Genomic DNA, 21,333 nt, shown 5'->3' with positions numbered 1-21,333 from the left:
TGAAAATGTTGAATGAATAATTATTGAAATTTGTAAAAATTGTTGAAAAATTCACATTATAACAACCACTGATTTGCGTTGTTTATATATATATATATATATATATATATAAGAAAAAGTTACTACGCTTATAACATAGGCTGGAAATACATAAAACGCATATTTGGCTGGCTTAAGTCATCGGCTGGCTTCTTCGTAAATGAACAAAGGAGTTTTAGGTTGACCTAGTTCGATTTTGGCCCTAGGCTCCTTTGCTCATTTCAGAAGAAGCCTGCCGATGACTTAAGCCAAATAAGCGCTTTATGTATTCCCAGCTTTAAGAACCGCTGGACTGATTTTAACGATTTATACAATTTCGGAATTTTCTCCTGTCCGAAAAGGATAATATCCAAAAAAAAATCGCGTAAAAACGTGATATATTAACATATTTATTTTGACTTTTGAAATGTATAATAGTTGTTGTTGTAGCAGTAGTACATGTATGTGTTTGCGTTCTGCTAATCTGGTTCCAGCTCCAGGTTTAGAAATTCGGCTACTTTAACGGGCTATAGCCAGAGATCTTCTGGAGTGAGTTGGGTAGGTTTGGCTTAGCAATTAAAAAGGTGTAGCGTATTGTGCGGGCCTGTATCGCAATGGATGGGGGTGGACTCCGAGGACGCATTCACTTTATAACTGCTAATAGCATCCGCGACTGCATCGGTGTGAATGCCACTCAGACCTGCCTGATAGGCTTCTTGATCTAGAGGCACTCTCTTGTAGCGCTGGACCTCCCTCTCTAGATCATGTATGTCCTTCCTGACACGCCTGGGTGGGGGAGAGTTATCCACCATATGATGGTTGGGATGACTCTCACGGTAACACCCAAGCAGGTACTGCAACGAAAGCATATGATTATGCTGACGTAAGGGAAGAACTTTCGCCTCCTCATGTAGATGGTCCACTGGTGTCATGAGGAGGCACCCTGTCGCAGTTCTCAGGGCAGCGTTCTGGCAGGTCTGGATATGCTTCCACTGCGTAGCACTAGTATTCGCAGACCACACTGGAGCCGCATAGCTGACCACAGACCGACCTATCGCGTTATAAGATACATATGTACATGTATAATAGTAATGTTTTTTGCATGATTTTTTCAATTTCGACTTACTTATTTCTATGTAGATTTGTAGTGTTTTTTATATTTTATTTTTGAATACGAATATTAATACCAATTTATTTAATTGACTTGATTTCTTGAGAACTGGAATTGATGGCGGGTTACATGGAAGTGTAGTACCGAATTATGTGGTGGCGAAACGGGATAGATGACACGATCACACAAAACTTAAAAGATAACTACTTTTTCAAAATCGCTAAAAAATTGCGAAGAAGAGATCTCATTGCAAAAACTGTCAAATCCGGAAAAAATCGAAAAAAATTTTCAATGGGATCGAATTTTAAAATAATAGTACATTCTACTGACAAACTTTGTAAGGATCTTTAAACAATTGGTGTAAAAAATTAGCGAACAAGTTGAAGATTTTTTCAATTTGTATTATCATATTGAATTCAGTGGATTTTTTGTGAACAAAATTAAGAACAATTTTTTACTATACACAATTTTCACCAAAAAAATGATATTAGTGCGAAATACGATGTTAACTGACATCTACCTTTCAACTCCAGGGCCTACATCGTGGTTCACATGGAAGATACGAACACATTAAAAAAAAAGAAAAATGACCGAAAAAGCCTAATGGGGCTCATTTCAAAGCGTGGACCTACTTCTTTCATGTGACAATAATCCGTCCAATGAGAGCTCAAAACACAAAATTCTTTGGGAGTACAATCAGTAAAATACCAAATATAAAGGGTGCAAAATAGTGGAGCGAATGGGACTTTTAGTAAGAAAAGGATTTCTATCTATCCAGAAATTCTTCCCAAACATTCAAGATACCTTAAATCGCTTTTGCAGGTCATGATATCGATCATAACTCACGGATAAGGGTACAACGCGATATCATATTTACATAACCATCGTATGATTTAAGCTATTTTTGGGATCTTGGCCACTTTTTTTCCATTTTTCGGTCCATATTTTGCATCTTTGTTTCTAAGGGGGTAGAGAACCTCTTGGTCTTGACCACATTCATCAATTGATTTGACTAAAAAATTGTATTTATGCTACCCTGGTGTAGGGAACCATCATACAGATAATTGCCACATAGGAATTTATTTAAGTAAAGTCCCCATATTGGAGTATCCCCAAGTCCATGTTCACATCTAATGTGTGGTCAGAAAAGAAAATTTTGTATTCTATTGAATTTGTAACCCCCAAGAGAATATTGGTTGGGAACGTAGATTTGGGATGTACATCTATATGAAATAAATTGTGGAAACATGAACAAATTACAACTATAAGAAAGTAGCACGGGACCGAATATTTGTTGAATCGGCATTGAATTATACTATGATGAAAAATATGGACTTTATGGGGTCTCCAACTTACAATTTAAATGGCAAATAAAATTAATTCAAATCTTACGGTAATGGGTGTACAATAGGAATTATATTTGACTATTCTGAAATCATTCTGCCCTCAATTATGAAGTGGATAAAACTATTTTTACTTATTTAAATCACTCGAAATTTTTTCAGTTTGACATGCTATGTTGTTCTGCTATATTTTTGATTTGACCTCTATTTCTCATCTTGGATTATAAGGAAGAAGAAAGTTTTCAATGTAGGTCGATGTTTCGGAGTATTGCCCATATAAAGGTACCACCTGATTTTACCATATTTCAAAGGATTTGGCTAAAAATGTGTATTTGGGGGGTGAAAATATTACACAAAAATTTCAACATATCCACAAATTTTAGAATTTTCTCCATGTAATAGTACCCACTCAAGTTCGCCTTTTGGCGGACAAACAGACCGACATGGGGACTCTAATGCACAATCTGAGGTGCTAATGGGTTTAAAAAAGTTATTAACTTTGGCTATTCTTAAATCATTCAACCCTCAATTATGAGGTGTACAAAACACAGTAAATTCCAAATTACTGCTCATTTGACTGCAAAATTTTGCAACGATTTTTACAATACTAAAAATTAATTTGATCCCTTGCATGGGGATACAATTGAGATATACTTTTTAATAGATTTGTGTAGCACATCCACTTCTTTGAAGCCCACGGCATAAATATGGGTACAAGTATTTTAAAACACTTTTAATCGGCCAGTACGTGACCACTTATATCAGTCATATCTGTGAATAATTATGCTTTGACAAATATGCATAATAAACAAAAACTACGGCCCGGCAACGCGGACCGGGTTAGCTAGTTTTTGATAAAACATTTTAAAAATGTTGACATATCAACAATGTAGCCAGGCCTTGATGCATCTACCTGTATTCTTCTACCATGATACATACACAACCAAAAGAGAATGCAAAAAATAGGCAAAAAACCTAATATAGAGGCAATTGATGGTGCGTAATAAGTGTATATTCAAATTGAAAGGAATATAATGCATCTTTCAATGTACTATCTTTTAAGTTTATTTTTATTGTTCGAATGTAAAATGAAAAAAACGCATTTACAGAAGCGTTCGCAACTTTGGAGAGAACGACAGTACCAATGGCGTACACAGTGATGCTTTCCGTTAGTGAGAAGATATAGTTGTATGGTAGACCTGGTTGAATAAATCCTGATAATGTGGGTCAATCCAGATAAAATGTTGTATCTAAACGCGCTATTTTTCTCAGTGTGCCCGACTTCTACCAATTCTGTGTACGTATTTATTGTTTTAAAAAATAATTACAAACAATAACAAACTTAATGGTCTGAAGAAACGTACATTGCGGGGTGCGCATGTTAAAAGAGTACAGGTAGATGCATCAACACTCGCGACATTATAAATAGTTTTTAAAATATTTTCTTATACGATGCCATTCAGAGGTTTTTATGATATGTGATTTTCAACAAATTTCATTAATTTGAATATTTTTTCATAACAAAATTTTCAATTTTTTGAAGCTCATTGTACCAACAGTTGCGTCGGTGCCCCTAACTGTATCATTTTATCATGGGGCGCGTATTAAAGCTATTATTCAGATTTGTCATGTCATTGAAAGATTGAACATTTCATAGCATATTATTTTAAAAAAATATAGTCATTTCATTTATTTTCGCGCTAGTTACCCACAAATAAAAACAACTTGTTGCATATAAATTTGAATAATTTTTAACAGGAAGCGGGCATTTCCTTAAGGTGAGCATGCATAAACACTTTTTGGACTTGCTTAATTCATCGGCTGGCTTCTTCGTAGAGGAACAATGGATTTTAAGATTGACTTAAGGGCTAAGTACATAAGAAGCTTGAAGTCATGGCTAGGCATATTAATGTCAAATAATAATGGAAAACGACGGCTGGATTTTAGTGCGGCTCTGTAATCCCTTTGTGAAATGTCACAAAATATGCCTTGCCATGACTTCAAGCTTCTTATGTACTTAGCCCTTTAGTTCGAATTTGGAATTATTCAAAATTATATGCAAAAATTGTTTTTATTTTTATTTGGTATATTTTGTTCACATTTAAAATAGGTCAAATAGCGTGAAAGATGAATGACATGCCTGGATATTACCTCAAAAATATGATTCTAAGTGTTCAATCTTTCAATTACATGGCAAATTTGGTGAATATCATTAATGTGCGCACCGCAATTTAATTTTCTTCCAATCATTGATTTTGAAAAAATATATTTTTTAACAATAAATACATACACAAAAGTTGTGTTCCAGAACCTACAAATTAGTACTAATTCTGCTACAACGCGTTCCCATACTGCAAAAACTAGCAAAACTTGCAGCTCTCTCGAGAAAAAAATGGCGCTGAGTGGTGCACATTTCTGCTTGTTTTAGCTACATGAATTTGGCCGAGCAGAAATGTGCAAATTGTGAATTTGACATTTAATTGGCAGGGCTAACAAGGTTGAAAAATGTATTGATACATTTCAATGTTCCCGCGTCATAACAAAAATAAAGAAATGATCAACTTAAAAACTAAGGGAAAAACTAATATTTGTAGTGCAAAAAAAAAAACAAAAAGAGAAAATATGGAGCACTTTTGGATGATTCCAGTAGTGAAGAGGACTGGCTGAATGATGAATCAGATTATTAATTATTATTATAGATTATTAATTTTAACGTATCGTCTTCAATACTATTTTTTTTTAAATTTTGGTGTCCGTTTCAGTAAGGTTTCACCAGTCCGATTTGGACTGTTTACTCTTGGAATTTTGAATTTTGACATTTTATCGCATTTCTGCTAATTTTCCGTTCCCTTATTTTTTGAGCACACCTAATTGAGAATGACATTTCGAACTGTTCTCTCTTCTGCTAGTTTTACTACTAAAAAAGTACTGGAACACAACTAAAATTGGCAGAAGTCGGGTACACTTAGAAAAAAATTAATCAGCTGGTAGCTCTACTTTATCTTGTTATTATACCATGGTTTTACCCTTTAGACTTTTCAACAATCCTTGATAAAACGATACATGAAGCCCGGTTAATACAATAAACTGCCAAAAAATTTTGGGATTAAAATTTTTTAATGAAAATTTATTTCAATTAGTTAAATTTGTAGACAACTGCATCTACCTGTATTATTTTACCAAAATCGGAAGTTGACTTACGTATCCCTATTATCTGTGACGCCCTTGACTATTCTTGTGATTCCCCGAATAGCAATTTCTTGGATGTATTATTTAAGTCATTTTTGAATAATCCAATACTCCGCTCAAAACTACTATTTTATATTCAAAATCAACACTTCTTTAACATGTTAAATTGGAGGAAGGAGAACATTTTATTGAAATTCCAACGTAGAAACGTTTTGGAAATGTTAAAAACCAAAACTGTAGTCGAGAAGCCAAAACTCCTTGGAATTTATTCATACAATTATGAGATTTTTGAACCGGCTAAATATATAAAATACTTTAAAGAACCAGAGCCAAAAGATTATCCAATGGATTTAAATGAAGGATATTCGACATCTCGTTTTACTTTACCCTGTACATATGACTCCAGGCTTCATGCACCCCTAACTTTTGCTGTGACCAATGGTGTTGGCAAAATGAGTCAGGTTGAGGCAAGGACGCAAACAATTGTATATACCAGTCGTCGAGTTCTATCAAAATTATTGGAGTGCTGTTATTCGAAAGAAGATTTTAAATTGTGGGTAACGCGATTCAACGGCATGTTATACATGGTTGGTGAACTGAGCTATATTGATAATAAGCCACAACATAATCATCATGAGCGTTTGGATAAAATATTATTTGCAGGTATTGAATTCTTAAAAACGGGGGTTATTTTTAAAGAAACCCAATTCGACTTTTAACAAGCAAAAAAGAAGGTGATTTCGGCCGGGCCGATCTTTTATTGCCCTTGACCATTTCGAAAAAAATGAATAATTTCAAAAAATTCCGAAAATTAAGACTTAAATGAAAAACGTTGAATGGGGACTATACGAAGACGTGGACCTGTATATGAAATTCTTTGTCATAGGCTGTAGTGCCCATTACGAACTTCAAATACGAAATTTGCAACGACTACGGTGAATAATATCGCAAAAATCATGAAAATACGGAGTATCTGGAGGTACCGTCATATGGAGGCTATACGAAGACATGAACCTGAACAGACAATTTTCTGTCTTAGGTTGTAGTACCCATTAGGAGTTTCCAGTACGAAATTTGAAACAATTCCGGTGAATAATGTCGCTAAAATTGTCAAAATACCGAATATCGGGAGGTACCGTTATATGGGAGCAAAGTTTTTATACCCTGCAACACTATGTGTTGGGGGTATTATAAGTTTGATTGGGCCAGAATTTATGTAACACCTCGAAATATTGGTTTCCCATATAGGAAAGTATATATGGATCTTCCTAGCTCGCCGAGCTAAGTCGATCTAGCTATGTATGTCCGTCCGTCCGTCTGTCCGTCTGTCCATGTTAATTTGTAATCACTCTGCAGGTCGCAATTATGGCCCGGTCTTCACGAAATTTAAAATGTAGGTGGGGTTAATGTCAGAATAGAACCCTATTTCTTTTGGAGATGATTGCCAAATGTTTACGGGTTGAAATGGACCAAATACTGAAAAAATGTCGGATTTTGCAGTAGCTATACAGGTCGCAATTATAGACCAATCGACGCGGAATTTCGCATATAGCTAGAGTTTAGGGCGCGGAATTTGGGTGGTCATCGGATAATATTTAGCGGGTAAAATAGGCCATATCTTTTTTGTTGAAAAAATTCAAAATTTTTCATTAAACCGCGAATATTTTAAATCCCGGCGAAATCACAAAGCCATGACAAGGTTACTTCTGATCTTTACATTGATGTTAACATCCAACAAAACGGATATATAGCAAAATATGTGCGATATGTATGTTTATCAAAGAAGATATGCTTGAAAAATCTCTTATATGTCGAGAACGGCTGAACTGATTTCGACAGTTCTCATTAATTCAGAATGGCCTCTTGGCAGGAAAGAAAAAACGTCTAAAAAAATCGCATAACAATATCTCTCTAAAGATGAAAATATTGATTTTGTAAATTTCTCATATTTTTTCAATTTTGTCATATTTTTGGCATATTTTCATTTTGAATTAAACATTAAGTAATATTTCTACAGCTAACAAAACTAAGTAGTTAGGATATAATATACAAATCGCATTTATAGCCCGATCGTTACGAAATTTTGCATGGGGATAAGATGAGGGTCAGAATAGAAGCTACTCTTTTTGAAGATGATCGCCATATATTTAGGGGTTGAAATGGACCAAAAAACTGCAAAATTGTCAGCAGGTCGTAATTATCGCCAGATCCTCACGAACATTTGAATGGGGGTTACCGGACATTGCAAAAGCCAAGCAGTTTTGGATGGCCATCCAAAAATATTCAATGTGTAGACAAAATACAAAAATGTCCATTCCAGTGACTTTTGGAGAATTCACAAATACAGGAAAGACGCACTTCTGACTATTTCATTAACGCTGATTTCGTTGAAGAATATAGGCTGTATCTCATATAGATGCATTTCAGTCAAAAACCAATAATAAGTGTTAATCTTTTGCCACTTCTGAGAGATTATACGTCTTTGGGAAATATTGGTTCCAGATCTGGGAAGACCATTTAAGTGGAACATCTACCAATAAATTGGAAATGAGCAAATTAGTTTAAGTTGCTACTATGCGAAAATTAGAGAACGAAACCTGATGGTTTTCTTTTATAATTTGTCACAATATATTGTGGAATTCTTTCGAGTATCTCGCCTATATAAACTGTATCGTTTATTGTAGTGTTGTAGGGTATTCAACGGTCGGCCCCGCTCGACAGTAGCCTTTGCTTACTTGTTTTGTCATAGACTGGAGTTCCCATTACGAACTTCGTATAAGAAACCTTAAATAATTCCGGTAAATAATGTCGCTAAAATCATGAAAATGCGGAATATCGGGAGGTACCGTTATATGGGGGCTAAACGAAAACGTGAACCGACATGGCCCATTTACGAACTTAATCTGCCTGCTGGCAAACTGCATGTATCAAAACTTAAGCTTTCTATCTCAATACGTTCAAAAAGATAGCGGTATTACAACAGAGGGACATCGCTAGAATTCTAGAATTTTACGCTGATCCAGAATATGTATACTTTGTAGGGTCCATTATGAATATTTCAAGGAGTTACAAACGGAATGACAAATTTAATATACCCTCCATAGAATGGTGGAGGGTATAGAAAGGGGGTTTAATCCGACTCAAGGGTTAATAGACAAGAAGTCGTGTATTAAAGTCAATTTTTTTGTAAAATTCCCAAATAATGTGCAAATTAAAGCTGATGTTATAAACCTTTCAAAATGGTACTATAACACTTATCGGTTGGGTGGGACTGACTTTTACGTCCGGACTTTTTGGTCAGATATGGAGAGTTGCTCGGGTCCGTCTTGCATGAAAAAATATTCCTTAATCAAGATGAATGTTTCTACCCCTGAGCACAAGTTCAGAAAATAAATTGAAGAGTTTTAAACCAAAGTTTAGCTGAACAAGTTAAAAAGCAGTAAGTTCGGCCGGGCCGAACCATTTGGAAAAAAATTGTAAATTTTTAAAAAAATAAAATCCGTTAAAAATTCTGCTAAAATCTTAAAAATACAGAATACAGCCGTTATATTGAGGCCTATACGACGTGGACCTACATAGGCATTGTTTGTTATAAGCCGTTACAATATTCAAATTCGAAACTTGAAATAAACGGTGAATAATGTAGCTAAAATCATCAAAATACCGTATGTAGGGAGGTACCCTTATATTTCTGTCTTAGGCTGTAGTATCTATTTCGAACTTCAAATACCAAAATAGTATGGTGGAGGGTATAAAAATATATGATCGACAATTAACGCTTTATAAGTGTATTTAATCATACAATAATTTAATTTATATATTATATTCAGCTCTATTAATATGTACATATGTTTTTTAGAATCTCCCAACGAAGAACCCAAAAGGAATGAGCCGATTGATACGAATGTTTCGTTAAGCTGTTTACATTGTACCAATTTGGAGCGATTTTCTCTTTTATATGCTGGTGATATACAGGGCATAATATCCAATGAAAAACTGGACAGTTTGTATGACGCTTGTAAATTATTTTCAGATCTAAGCAGTTTTTCATGCCATAACATTTTAGGAACAATATGGATGTTTTGAACCAATGTCGTTTTGTTTTAACAAAACAAATGTGGGAATGGTCAAATAAAGAATATAAATTTCTGCGATATTGGATTCAATCCCGTCTAAGCAATGTCGAGGACATCTATGTGGCATATAAAAATGAAAATGGCATTGTAGAGAAGCCCATTGAACACTGTAAAGTGTCGGAAATACCAAAGGTAAAATATGTTGCTATTAACATTTACAAATTAATACTGTTATTTGAAGCAATGCTTCATATTTTTATTATAATGGTGATTTGGATGTTCCAAAAATTGTTAGTCCATAGATTTGGAAAGTAAGAGTATAGTGCCACGAACAATGCATTGGCACTGCATTACGTAGGTAAAAAGTATTTTGCACGTTTTTCTGTATATCTTATGTATATGTGTATTTTGAATTCTATTTGAATGTGATATTGATTTTAACTAGCAATTCCTAGAAATCTTGTAAGGTTTAAACCTGCGTTGCATTTAGGTAAAACTAACCTGCATGCAAGTGCCTAGGTTTGGTTAGTAAAAAAGGAAGACCGAGTGCGTCGAATTCTAGGTAATGCTGTTTTTAAGATACATACAACAGGGGCTGCATTCTTGTTCTATAAAAATTTGAAATGAAAAAATATCTCCTTTATAAAATTTGTCATTTTGCATTTCTTTATAAAAGTTTTCATTGCACATTTTTATAGAACAAGAATTGAGGATCAAGAATTAGAAAATGAATCTTGACTGTTTTGGGGTTTTTTGTTTATTTACTATAAAAACTCCTTAACAAAACTTCCTGTTGCATATACGATAAATGCGGTAATACTGACTTTACAACTTTTACAAACACATTACATTTTGTACAATTTTTGCTATAGCCTTTGCATACTTGTTTTCATTTAAAACCATGTAATCAATGACAGAAATGGAATTGGTAGACATTTTCATTGAGATCTTGCTTGAAATTGTACTTCTAAGGAATAACATAATTACAAAAAATTATTTTTAAATTTTACATTTTTTGGGATCTAATAAAACTGTTCTATTTTTAATGACTTTAATCGAAAAACATATTAATTTTTCTTTGTATTTAAAGAACTTGTAGTTTTTATGTATCGCTTCTTCTTGTAGTTCTCTCTATATTAGAGATTTGGTGGCATCTATATTATGTTGTTCCACATATTATACACACATTTCAAACTATTTCACAGCGTTGTCATACTTAATTCTCTGTTGTTCTTCGTAGGAATGCTGTCATCATCATTAATATCAGTCTCAGCATCGAACAAAATACAACAACGTCATGGAATGCCCGTCTTCCATATAACAGGGTTTTAATATAGAAGAACAACGTCCTCGCTCAATTCACACTTATTCTTTCTCACTCATTAAGTCGCGGAGTAGACATCAACATCGCCTCGTTTACTCTCCCATTTAGTAAACTACCATAATTTTGGCTTTTGTTCATTGTATCGAGTACAAATGTTTTTAACAGTGTTCGTAATACTTTTAATGCAATTTTTTTAAAAGTTCGTTAAATCGGAAAACTACTGTATTGTCCAACAATTATATGTAAGGACCAGTTCGCCTTAACAAGTGAAAAAAGTTTCAACACTTATGTTTATGTTATTATTAGAGCCGATTAGAAACAGGTAGCGAGCGTTTAATTTTGGAGTAACAAATATCGAGTCCAATTTTTTGTAGTTTTCTGAACATTTTATTCCTCTTGCTGCACTACAATTGTGTGTGTATATTTTTACGTTGATGTCAACATGCTTCTATTACAGGCGGCATATATTCACTTGGTCAAATCCATTGAAATGTGGTAAAATTAGGAGGTAACTTTATATGGGCAATACTCCGAAACATCGACCTACATTGAAAACTTTCTTCTTCCTTATTGTTGTATTCGTGGGAACGATGGTTGAGTTAAAAATGCGGCACGCTTGCTTATTTTAAGAATTACTTTATTTAATAAAAGCTTAAGACATACTAATACAAAATGGTGTCAATCTGTACACAGGAAGATGATAAAAAGAGAATGATGAATTACAATGTATGAGTGTATGTATGATATGCAGATGACATGAAAGAATAATAACAATGACATACGAAAGTGTAACAATGATATGGTTGCCATCTCTATATAAATAGTTACAACAGTTCTCCCTCACTTAAACGGAACATATTTTAATGTCGAATATAATCGCCAAAATACTGGGGGGGTCTACGTTGCCTTGCAGATGTTCGACGACTTGGGGTGTCTGCAACTTCAGACTCTTCATTGGAGTTTGACAGCTCTTCGGTATGTTGTCCGTTTCTTGAGGGCGATGCTGAAGATGATGTTGTAGGATCTGTGCATTCCAAATCTGGAGGAACTTCGCTTCCATCTGGTGGTACGTATGAGCTTATTACTGGTTGCTGGAAAAATGGTATACCCATTTGTTGAGTGTTGTTTGAAGGCGAATCGGAAGGTGAATTTTCCGCAGTCTTTGGAATTGGCGTATTAGATAAACGGAGCTGGTTTATGTGGCGTTTGAAGACAAATCCATTGTCAAGCTTGATTATATAATGAAGATTACCTAGCTTCTTAGCTACCACACCGAATTTCCAAATCGATTTGTTGGCTGTGTAGTATCGCGCTTGCACTCGGTCTCCCTCACCTAATTTTCTTGCCGATGTTATTGTAGATTTGGTTGATGTTAATTTCAGTGGTTTTAGTGCATCTAATTGAATCTTTATTTGCCTTCCTAAATACATTTCTGAAGGGGTTTTTCCATTTCGGAGAGGCGTGGCCCGATATCTAAATAAAATTTCTCGAATTTTCGTCGACATTGTCGCGGGGTCATTTGACATCGATGTTAAACGTTGTTTTAATGTCTGGATGTTTCTCTCGGCTAGGCCATTTGTCGCAGGATGGCCTGGCGCAATAAATTTTTGGAAAATTCCGCGATGCCTACAAAATTTTGTGAATTCTTCACTTTTGAAAATTGTAGCGTTGTCAGAAACGACTACATCTGGAAAACCATTCCTTGAAAACATATTTTCCAATATTTGAATTGTTGATGATGAAGTTGGTGCAGAAGAAGATACTCCGACCTCAGCCCATTTTGATTTGGCATCTACTACTACCAAAAGAAATACCCTTGATACGGTCCTGCGTAATCAATGTGAATACGCTGCCAATTGGTTTCAGGTTCTTCCCAGGGGTGTAGGACCACTTTTGGAGGGCTCTTCTTCACTTCTGCACAAGCAGAACATTTCCGTACAAAGTTTTCGATATCTCTATCGATTGATGTCCAATACACATATCGTCTTGCCAATTGTTTCATCTTTGTGATGCCGATATGTGTGTAATGGAGTTCTTCCAAAACAGATTGTTGAAGTGTGGCTGGAACGACTACCCTCGCTCCTCTAAATAAAATGTTGCAATCAATTGTGAATTCGGAGTCAACAATATCCGATTTTTGCAATGTGTTGATGATTTTCGAGAGTTTTTCATCTCTTTTTGTTGCTTCACGAAGAGCGTTGAAGTTTAATTTTATAGAATTGATTTGTTGAATAGTTGATACGCATATAGAATGCACTTCATTATCAAGAAAATTTAAAGTTTGAGTACCTATTTCCAATGGTGCCCTAGATAGGCAATCCGCATTCACGTTTTCCTCGCTCCTCTTAGTGACGACTTCATAGTTATAACCTGTTAAAAATGTTGCGTACCGCTGAAGTCGCGAAGATGTCATTTGAGGCAATTTCGAATGTTGGTGGAATATTCTTGACAATGGCTGGTTATCCGTGATCAATTTGAATAGTCTGCCGTAGACGTATTCATGGAAGTGTTGTACAGCGTAAACAATAGCTAACGCTTCTCTATCTAATTGAGAGTAATTTTTCTCCGCCGACGTTAGCGACCTCGAAGCGAACGCTATGGGTCTTTCTTCATCGTTTATGATGTGCGACAACACTCCTGCTATCCCTGTGGGACTAGCGTCACATGCAAGCTGCAATGGTAAATCGGGGTTGAAAAGTGTTAGTACACGATCACTAGCGATTTCTGCTTTTAATGTTTCAAAAGATTTATTGCATTTGGATGACCATTTAAAGACAGCATTCTTCCGCAATAGGTGTCGTAATGGAGTTGTAATCGTAGCTGAGTTTGGTATGAATCTTGAGTAATACGTCACCATTCCGAGGAACCGGCGAACGTCTTCTACGCACTCAGGTTTAGGCATTTCCAAAATAGCCTGTACTTTTGATAAGGACTTTTGCACCTTATTGTGACGTATGGTGTGTCCCAAAAACTCGATTTGTTCTTCGAAGAATTTACATTTTGCCATGTTTAAATGCAGATCGTATTTACTCAATTGTGTCAAGCATGCTCTCAAATTGGACTTGCACTCTTCCAATGTAGCACCATGAACAACGATATCGTCAAAGTACGATTCTGTTTTAGGAGGTTCCCTTAATATTTGATCTATTATTCTATTGAACTCCGCGGGTGCGGTTTTAATCCCGAAGGAAAGGCGATTCATTTTATATGTGCCTCTATGAGTTGATATAGTTTGTATCTCGCTGGACATATCATCGACGGGTACATGTAGATATGCCTTGTATAAATCTAGACGACAAAAGAATTTAGAGTCTCTTAGACTGTTGAAAATTTCATCGATTTTCCGAATTGGATAATGTGCATCTACTAGGCGTTGATTTACGCCCACCTTGTAGTCGACGCATAAACGTACCCCACCATCCGCCTTAGGAATTACGACTAATGGCGATCCCCAATCGCTGTTTGAAATTTTTGTAATTATAGAAGCTTTCTCCAGTTCGTCAAGCTCTTTATTGACACGCTCTGTCAATGCATATGGAATTTGACGCTCTTTTGTGTACACTGGAGTAGCATTATCCCGTAATTTTAGAGTGACTTTATAATTGGGAATGCACCCAATGTTTTGTTGAAAAACACTAGCAAATTCGGTCACAAATTCTTGCACATCGTTTGTGCTTCCCACGACATTAATCATTTCAGGATTTGAATCACACTCATCTAGTTCATTCAAATTGATGCCTAGACGGCGTATCCACGTCCGTCCAATTAAAGCAGAACACTCATCTGGAACGATATAAATATCATCATTTATTGTACTGTTTTTGAATTTAATATTGACCCGAACTTTTCCATCCGGAATGAATTTATTCTGCGTATAGGATCGGAAAACTATTTTTGTTGGAGTTATTTTGTCATCCATATTTAATTTTGCGAATTGGCTTCTGGGTAAAAATGAATATCCAGATCCTGAATCGACTTCGAATCTTACCACCTTGCCTTCTATAGAAATATCAGCATAGTATCGTTGTGCATCTGTATATTCATTCTGGTACACATCCACAATTTTAAAAATTCCGTACCCGGGATCTACACTTTGAACTTGATTTGTGGTGTTCGAAAACTTTTTATTTTGTCCGGCATTAGGACCATTTGCCAAAAGAGTAGCTATGCATACTTTAGCCACATGACCACGTTTACTGCATAAGTTACATTTAAGATTTTTACTAGATCGACATTCTCTCGCATAATGATTATTTTTACCACAATGTAAACATAACCCGGCAATTCCTAATTGCGCATAATTGATTTTACCTGATCGTACAGTTTCAGGCCTTTTGAATTTCGCTTTGTGGGGCTTGTTTTTGCTGAAAATTTTGTTTATGTCAACAGAACTGTTGACTTGTGACAATTCCCTAGCATCCACCTTAGCTGCCTCCAATGCCAATGCTTTTAAAACAATTTCTTCGAATTCCGCAGAACTTGTTTGGAGAAGTTGTTCCCGAATACCGTTGTCGTGTATACCTCGGATAAACTGTGCCCTTAGAAAAACATTAGCAATGGAAATTCCACATTCGCACGGGGAGACAAATTCGCATGCATCAATCTCTGCACGAAGAGATGCCACAAATTCGGCTACAGACTGTCCTTCTCTCTGGTAAATCGATAAGAATTTGTGTTGAGCAACCAATACACTTCTTTTGGGGGCCAAATGATCTCCCAAAATCTTTAGCAGCTCGTCGTACTTCAGCTGTGATGTATGCTTTGGTGCCGCCAACGCAGTAACCATGTTAAAATATTTCGACCCGATTGAATTAAGGAGTAACATTGCACAGTACGCCTTATTTTCATGCACACCTTTCATGGTTATGTAATTCGAAAACCTTTCGATGTAATTTTGGTATGTTTCCTTCGTTGTGTCAAACATATCAAAATTGGGTACTAACGCTGTGTTGATGCTGTTGTTGCTGCTACTGCCCTGATTTCCCTGTGGCGCACTACCACCTGTTGTTAATCTCGCCAGTTGCGCAACCAACGCTTCCTGCGTTTTCAAAAAGGCTTGGAATTGTGTGGAATCCATCGTCTTATACTTTGTTGAAATTTTAACCTTGCACTTGGCTAATTTTAATTTAATCAATCTTGTTTTACTCTCGTCGCCAAATTGTTGTATTCGTGGGAACGATGGTTGAGTTAAAAATGCGGCACGCTTGCTTATTTTAAGAATTACTTTATTTAATAAAAGCTTAAGACATACTAATACAAAATGGTGTCAATCTGTACACAGGAAGATGATAAAAAGAGAATGATGAATTACAATGTATGAGTGTATGTATGATATGCAGATGACATGAAAGAATAATAACAATGACATACGAAAGTGTAATAATGATATGGTTGCCATCTCTATATAAATAGTTACAACACTTATAATCCAAGATGATAAATAGAGGCCAAATCAAAAATATAGCAGAACAACATAGCATGTCAAACTAAAAAAATTTCGCGTGATTTAAATAAGTAAAAATAGTTTTATCCACTTCATAATTGAGGGCAGAATGATTTCAGAATAGTCAAATATAATTCCTATTATACACCCATTACCGTAAGATGGGAATTAATTTTATTTGCCATTTAAATTGTAAGTTGGAGACCCCATAAAGTCCATATTTTTCATCATAGTATAATTCAATGACGATTCAACAAATATTCGGTCCCGTGCTACTTTCTTATAGTTTAATTTGTTCATGTTTCCACAATTTATTTCACATAGATGTACATCCCAATTCTACGTTCCCAACCAATATTCTCTTGGGGGTTACAAATTCAATAGAATACAAAATTTTCTTTTCTGACCACACATTAGATGTGAACATGGACTTGGGGATACTCCAATATGGGGACTTTACTTAAATAAATTCTTATGTGGCAATTATCTGTATGATGGTTCCCTACCCCAGGGTAGCATAAATACAATTTTTTAGTCAAATCAATTGATGAATGTGGTCAAGACCAATATGGGCCCTATTCTGAAAATTTCAAATTTTATGCGAAGAGGTTCTCTACCCCCTTAGAAACAAAGATGCCAAATAAGGACCGAAAAATGAAAAAAAAAGTGGCCAAGACCCAAAAAATAGCTTAAATCATACGATGGTTATGTAAATATGAAATCGGGTTGTACCCTTATCCGTGAGTTATGATCGATATCATGACCTGCAAAAGCGATTTAAGGTATCTTGAATGTTTGGGAAGAATTTCTGGAAGGATAGAAATCCTTTTCTTACTAAAAGTCCCATTCGCTTTACTATTTTGCACCCTTTATAATTGATATTTTATTGATTGTACTCCCAAAGAATTTTGTGTTTTGAGCTCTCATTGGACGGAAATGAGAGAAATGAGCCCCATTAGGCTTTTTCGGTCATTTTGGTTTATTTTAAATGTGTCGTATCTTCCATGTGAACCACGATGTAGGCCCTGGAGTTGAAAGGTAGATGTCAGTTAACATCGTCTTTCGCACTAATATCATTTTTTTGGTGAAAAATTGTGTATAGTAAAAAATTATTCTTAATTTTGTTCACAAAAAATCCACTGAATTCAATATGATAATACAAATTGAAAAAAAAAAAATGACAAAAGAAAAATAACAAATTGAAAAAATCTTCAACTTGTTCGCTAATTTTTTACACCAATTGTTTAAAGATTCTTACAAAGTTTGGCAGTAGAATGTACTATTATTTTAAAATTCGATTCCATTGAAATTTTATTTTCGATTTTTTCCCGATTTGACAGTTTTTGCAATGAGATCTCTTATTTGTAATTTTTTAGCGATTTTGAAAAAGAATTATCTTTTAAGTTTGGTGTGACCGGTACTACACTTCCATGTAACCCGCCATCAATTTCAGTTCTCAAGAAATCAAGTTAATTAAATAAATTGGTATTAATATTCGTATTCAAAAATAAAATATAAAAAACACTACAAATGTACATAGAAAAAGGTAAGTCGAAATTGAAAAAATCATGCAAATAACATTACTATTATACATTTCAAAAGTCAAAATAAAAATGTTAGTATATCACATTTTTACGCGATTTTTTTGGATATTATCCTTTTCGGACAGGAGAAAATTCCGAATTTGTATAAATCGTTAAAATCAGTCCAGCGGTTCTTAAGTTATAAGCGTAGTAACTAACATAACTTTCTTTTATGTATATAGATAAAGTGGGGTTCGTTTTTTATTTTTCAAATTTAAGTTAAAACGCTCTCCTCATTTGGCGACTTTAAGTCGTATCGTATTTATCCTGTTTGTAGTCCGCAAAGTTGCAATTGAAGCAACGTGAAGGTAAATGAGAATTGTCATAGAATTGATACGGCTTAGATTGACTTCAAGCTAAGAAAGCTTTGCCTCTGCTTGAGATTAATAGCTTCAAAGCATCACAAAATAGTTTGTGTTTAGCTTTCAACGTTTCTTCCGAGTTTGCCTTTCAGGGTATTGTATATAGTTTGTGGTTGGTACCTCTAATATTGATTTTAAATTATATTGTTTTGGTGTACGAGAATAGGCTTTTTCATGCCCTTAACAGTTTCCTATTTCTATGTCGTTCATGTTGATTAGTGTTAATAAATGCATGCTTACCCCCAACATATTACGTGCTATAATATAGCGACGAAATTAATGCATTTTCATACTCCCTATAAATAAAGTTTTTTCATGGTGGAGGAAGGTATATACATAAACATCGACTCAGTTTGGTTTCTTCATAAAATTAAATTTGAATATTACTTATACAATTAACTATTGTTATCTATTTGTTATTATATTTTTTAGAATTACTCCTGGAGACCAGAAATTTGTTTCGGATTTTTACATAAATTCTTGGAAAATGTTGACAATCTTATGCATGATGTCAACTCTTTGGAGACAGTGTATGAATTTGAATCTAATGCCCGAAATAAAGAAATCACCTACAACATTTACAGAGGCAGAACCGATAAGACCTTTATACCAAAATATTATGCCGATTTTGTTAGTAAGTAAAGTAAGTACATACCAAAAGATTGCATGCAGTGCATTACTACTCATTGTTTTGAATGAATTTTGATGTCACTTAGTATACATATATGCATATTTTATCTAATCTTTTCAAAAGAAACTTTGAAATCAACTAATGCCTTTTTATAGAGTGACAAATATACTAATATTATATTTCGCGGAATTGATAATAAATTAATAGAAATAATAATAAAGCAGATAATCAAGACTTTAAAACTGCACTTGAAGAGACGAACAGTTCTTTGGTCGCAATGTATTCTTGATAGATTTTCATTATGACAATGAAATTTCAAAGTACATTATGGTGCTATGCGCTTACTAAAAGAACCTAATTGAATTGTTATTTTAAGTTTTCTTTTTGTATGAAATCTTATGTTTTATTATTTTTTTGATGGCACCTAATTTTTAATGTTTTGTATCTTTTGCATTAAAATTTAAATCAAAATAAAATAAAAAAATAAATGAGAATATTTTATACTGGTAATGTTTTTTTTATTATTATGCAAGCCACCCACCATACAACCGTTGGTACCTCCAAGTTATGCCATAGCTCTGTTGTGTGCTTCAGCCACAAACGATACAACTTTGTGTAGAACCTCTTTGTACAACTTCACTATTCGTACAGTTTATTTGAGTTAAGATGACATGCTCTATAATTAACTCAATTTTTGACTTAACTCTAGTTTAGTGAAAACTCTCTATAATTAACTAAATTTTTGACTTTACTCTATTTTTTCTTGGGGATGGACCCGGGACCCCAGATTTTTGACCCGAAAGTCCGGGCTTATCCACTTACCTGATGTAGACAATATAGGTATCGTTTGAAAGCTTATTGAAATACCTAGCTGACACTCTTACCTTTTCAAAATGCTACAACTTGTGCTAATACCTTTTCTGGGTCCAGAGATATGGATCTTTTCACCCGTATAACCCGATTCTAAACAGTTCATTAAAATTATATTTTGAATAAAAACGGTTTACTTCGCGTAGCGGGCGTTAGAATTACAAAAGTATCTAATTTAGAAAACTTTGGTTCGCGTTAGCCGGTGTGGGAGATACCCAGAGGAGAAAATCTCAAGCCTCGGCCAAAGGCCTTCTATTTACAAAAAGAATCAAATTTAGAAACCCTGGGACATACCCAGAGAAAAAACCTTGACCGAAAAAAAAAACTTTAGTTCGCGTAGTCGGTTGGACGTACCCAGAAGAGAATATTTCTGCACCCAGAAAAGGTATTAGCGTAAATTGTATCATTTTGAAAAGGTAAGAGTGTCAGCAATAATTTGGCATCAATTTGGTTGACCTCCATTATGGGACCTTTTTCGACTTTTTGGGGTTTTTATAAAAAAAAATCCGTGTGCAAAAAATCAATAATTTTACTGTAACTATGTTGTCTATATCGGGTAAGTGGATCCGGATCTGGAACCCGGACTTTCAAAACAAACCCATTTGTCCCCCATTAAAGAATTTAAACAAATTAATCAACACTAATTTTACAAGTTTTTTAAATGAAAAGGAATTTAGCAATAAAATAAAAATATGAGCAATAAAAGAAAGATAGATTTTATGTGTCCCCCGGAATTCTTTAAACGTGTTGTTGGCGTTTGTTTAAAAATGTTGGAAACAGTCTTTTATTTTCTTATTACATGTTAATATTAACGGTTTTCACATTTTGTGAAGTTGTTCTCCAAAAACAATTAGTTTTGCTAATTCCAAAAAAAATATTTTCAAATTTAAAGAACAAAAAGAAATAAACAAACAATAGAAAACATCTGATCATGGTAGAAGAATATAGGTAGACGCATCGACGCAGCTGCTGGGACAATGAACTGTCAAACCCATTTTGGAATTAAAAATGTTGAATGAAAAATTATTTAAATTTGTAAAAATTGTTCATATCTTTACAACCCACGATTTGTGTCGTATAAGAAAACATATAAAAATCTACTTATATTTGAAAAGAAATTTAAAAAATTTTGACATATCATGCTCCCAAGCGTTGATGCATCTACCTGTATTTTTCTACCATGCATCTGATTGAATATCGATGAATGAGAAGAAGAAGAGTGGCAAGTGATTGCAGGAAGAAATTTGTCCAGCAAGAATTTGTAAACACTCACTGAAAGAACTGTCAAAATTTCTCTCTCCGGCCGTTCTCTTTTGCAGAACTTGCGGGTTAACTGACGACTTCCAGTAACAGTTTGTAACAATTGTTACAAATTTTAGGGTA

General features: G+C 34.6%; 1 protein-coding gene across 1 annotated transcript; it reads left to right on the top strand.

The window, feature by feature from the left end:
- Nucleotides 1–5,678: 5,678 nt before the first annotated feature.
- On the top strand, nucleotides 5,679–19,581 carry LOC101895847 (uncharacterized). The gene is made up of 4 exons (XM_005186354.4): nucleotides 5,679–6,324; nucleotides 9,521–9,668; nucleotides 9,728–9,929; nucleotides 18,882–19,581. Exons 1-4 carry the CDS (start codon nucleotides 5,820–5,822, stop codon nucleotides 19,089–19,091), a joined length of 1,065 nt encoding a protein of 354 aa, XP_005186411.3. The 5' UTR covers nucleotides 5,679–5,819; the 3' UTR covers nucleotides 19,092–19,581.
- The last annotated feature ends 1,752 nt before the right edge of the window (nucleotides 19,582–21,333 follow it).

This window comes from Musca domestica, unplaced genomic scaffold (assembly GCF_030504385.1).
Source record: "Musca domestica strain aabys unplaced genomic scaffold, Musca_domestica.polishedcontigs.V.1.1 42, whole genome shotgun sequence".
Classification (NCBI taxonomy): Eukaryota; Metazoa; Arthropoda; class Insecta; order Diptera; family Muscidae; genus Musca; species Musca domestica.
Note: the sequence above shows the minus strand (reverse complement) of the source record. Positions and strands in the feature narration are given on the sequence as shown.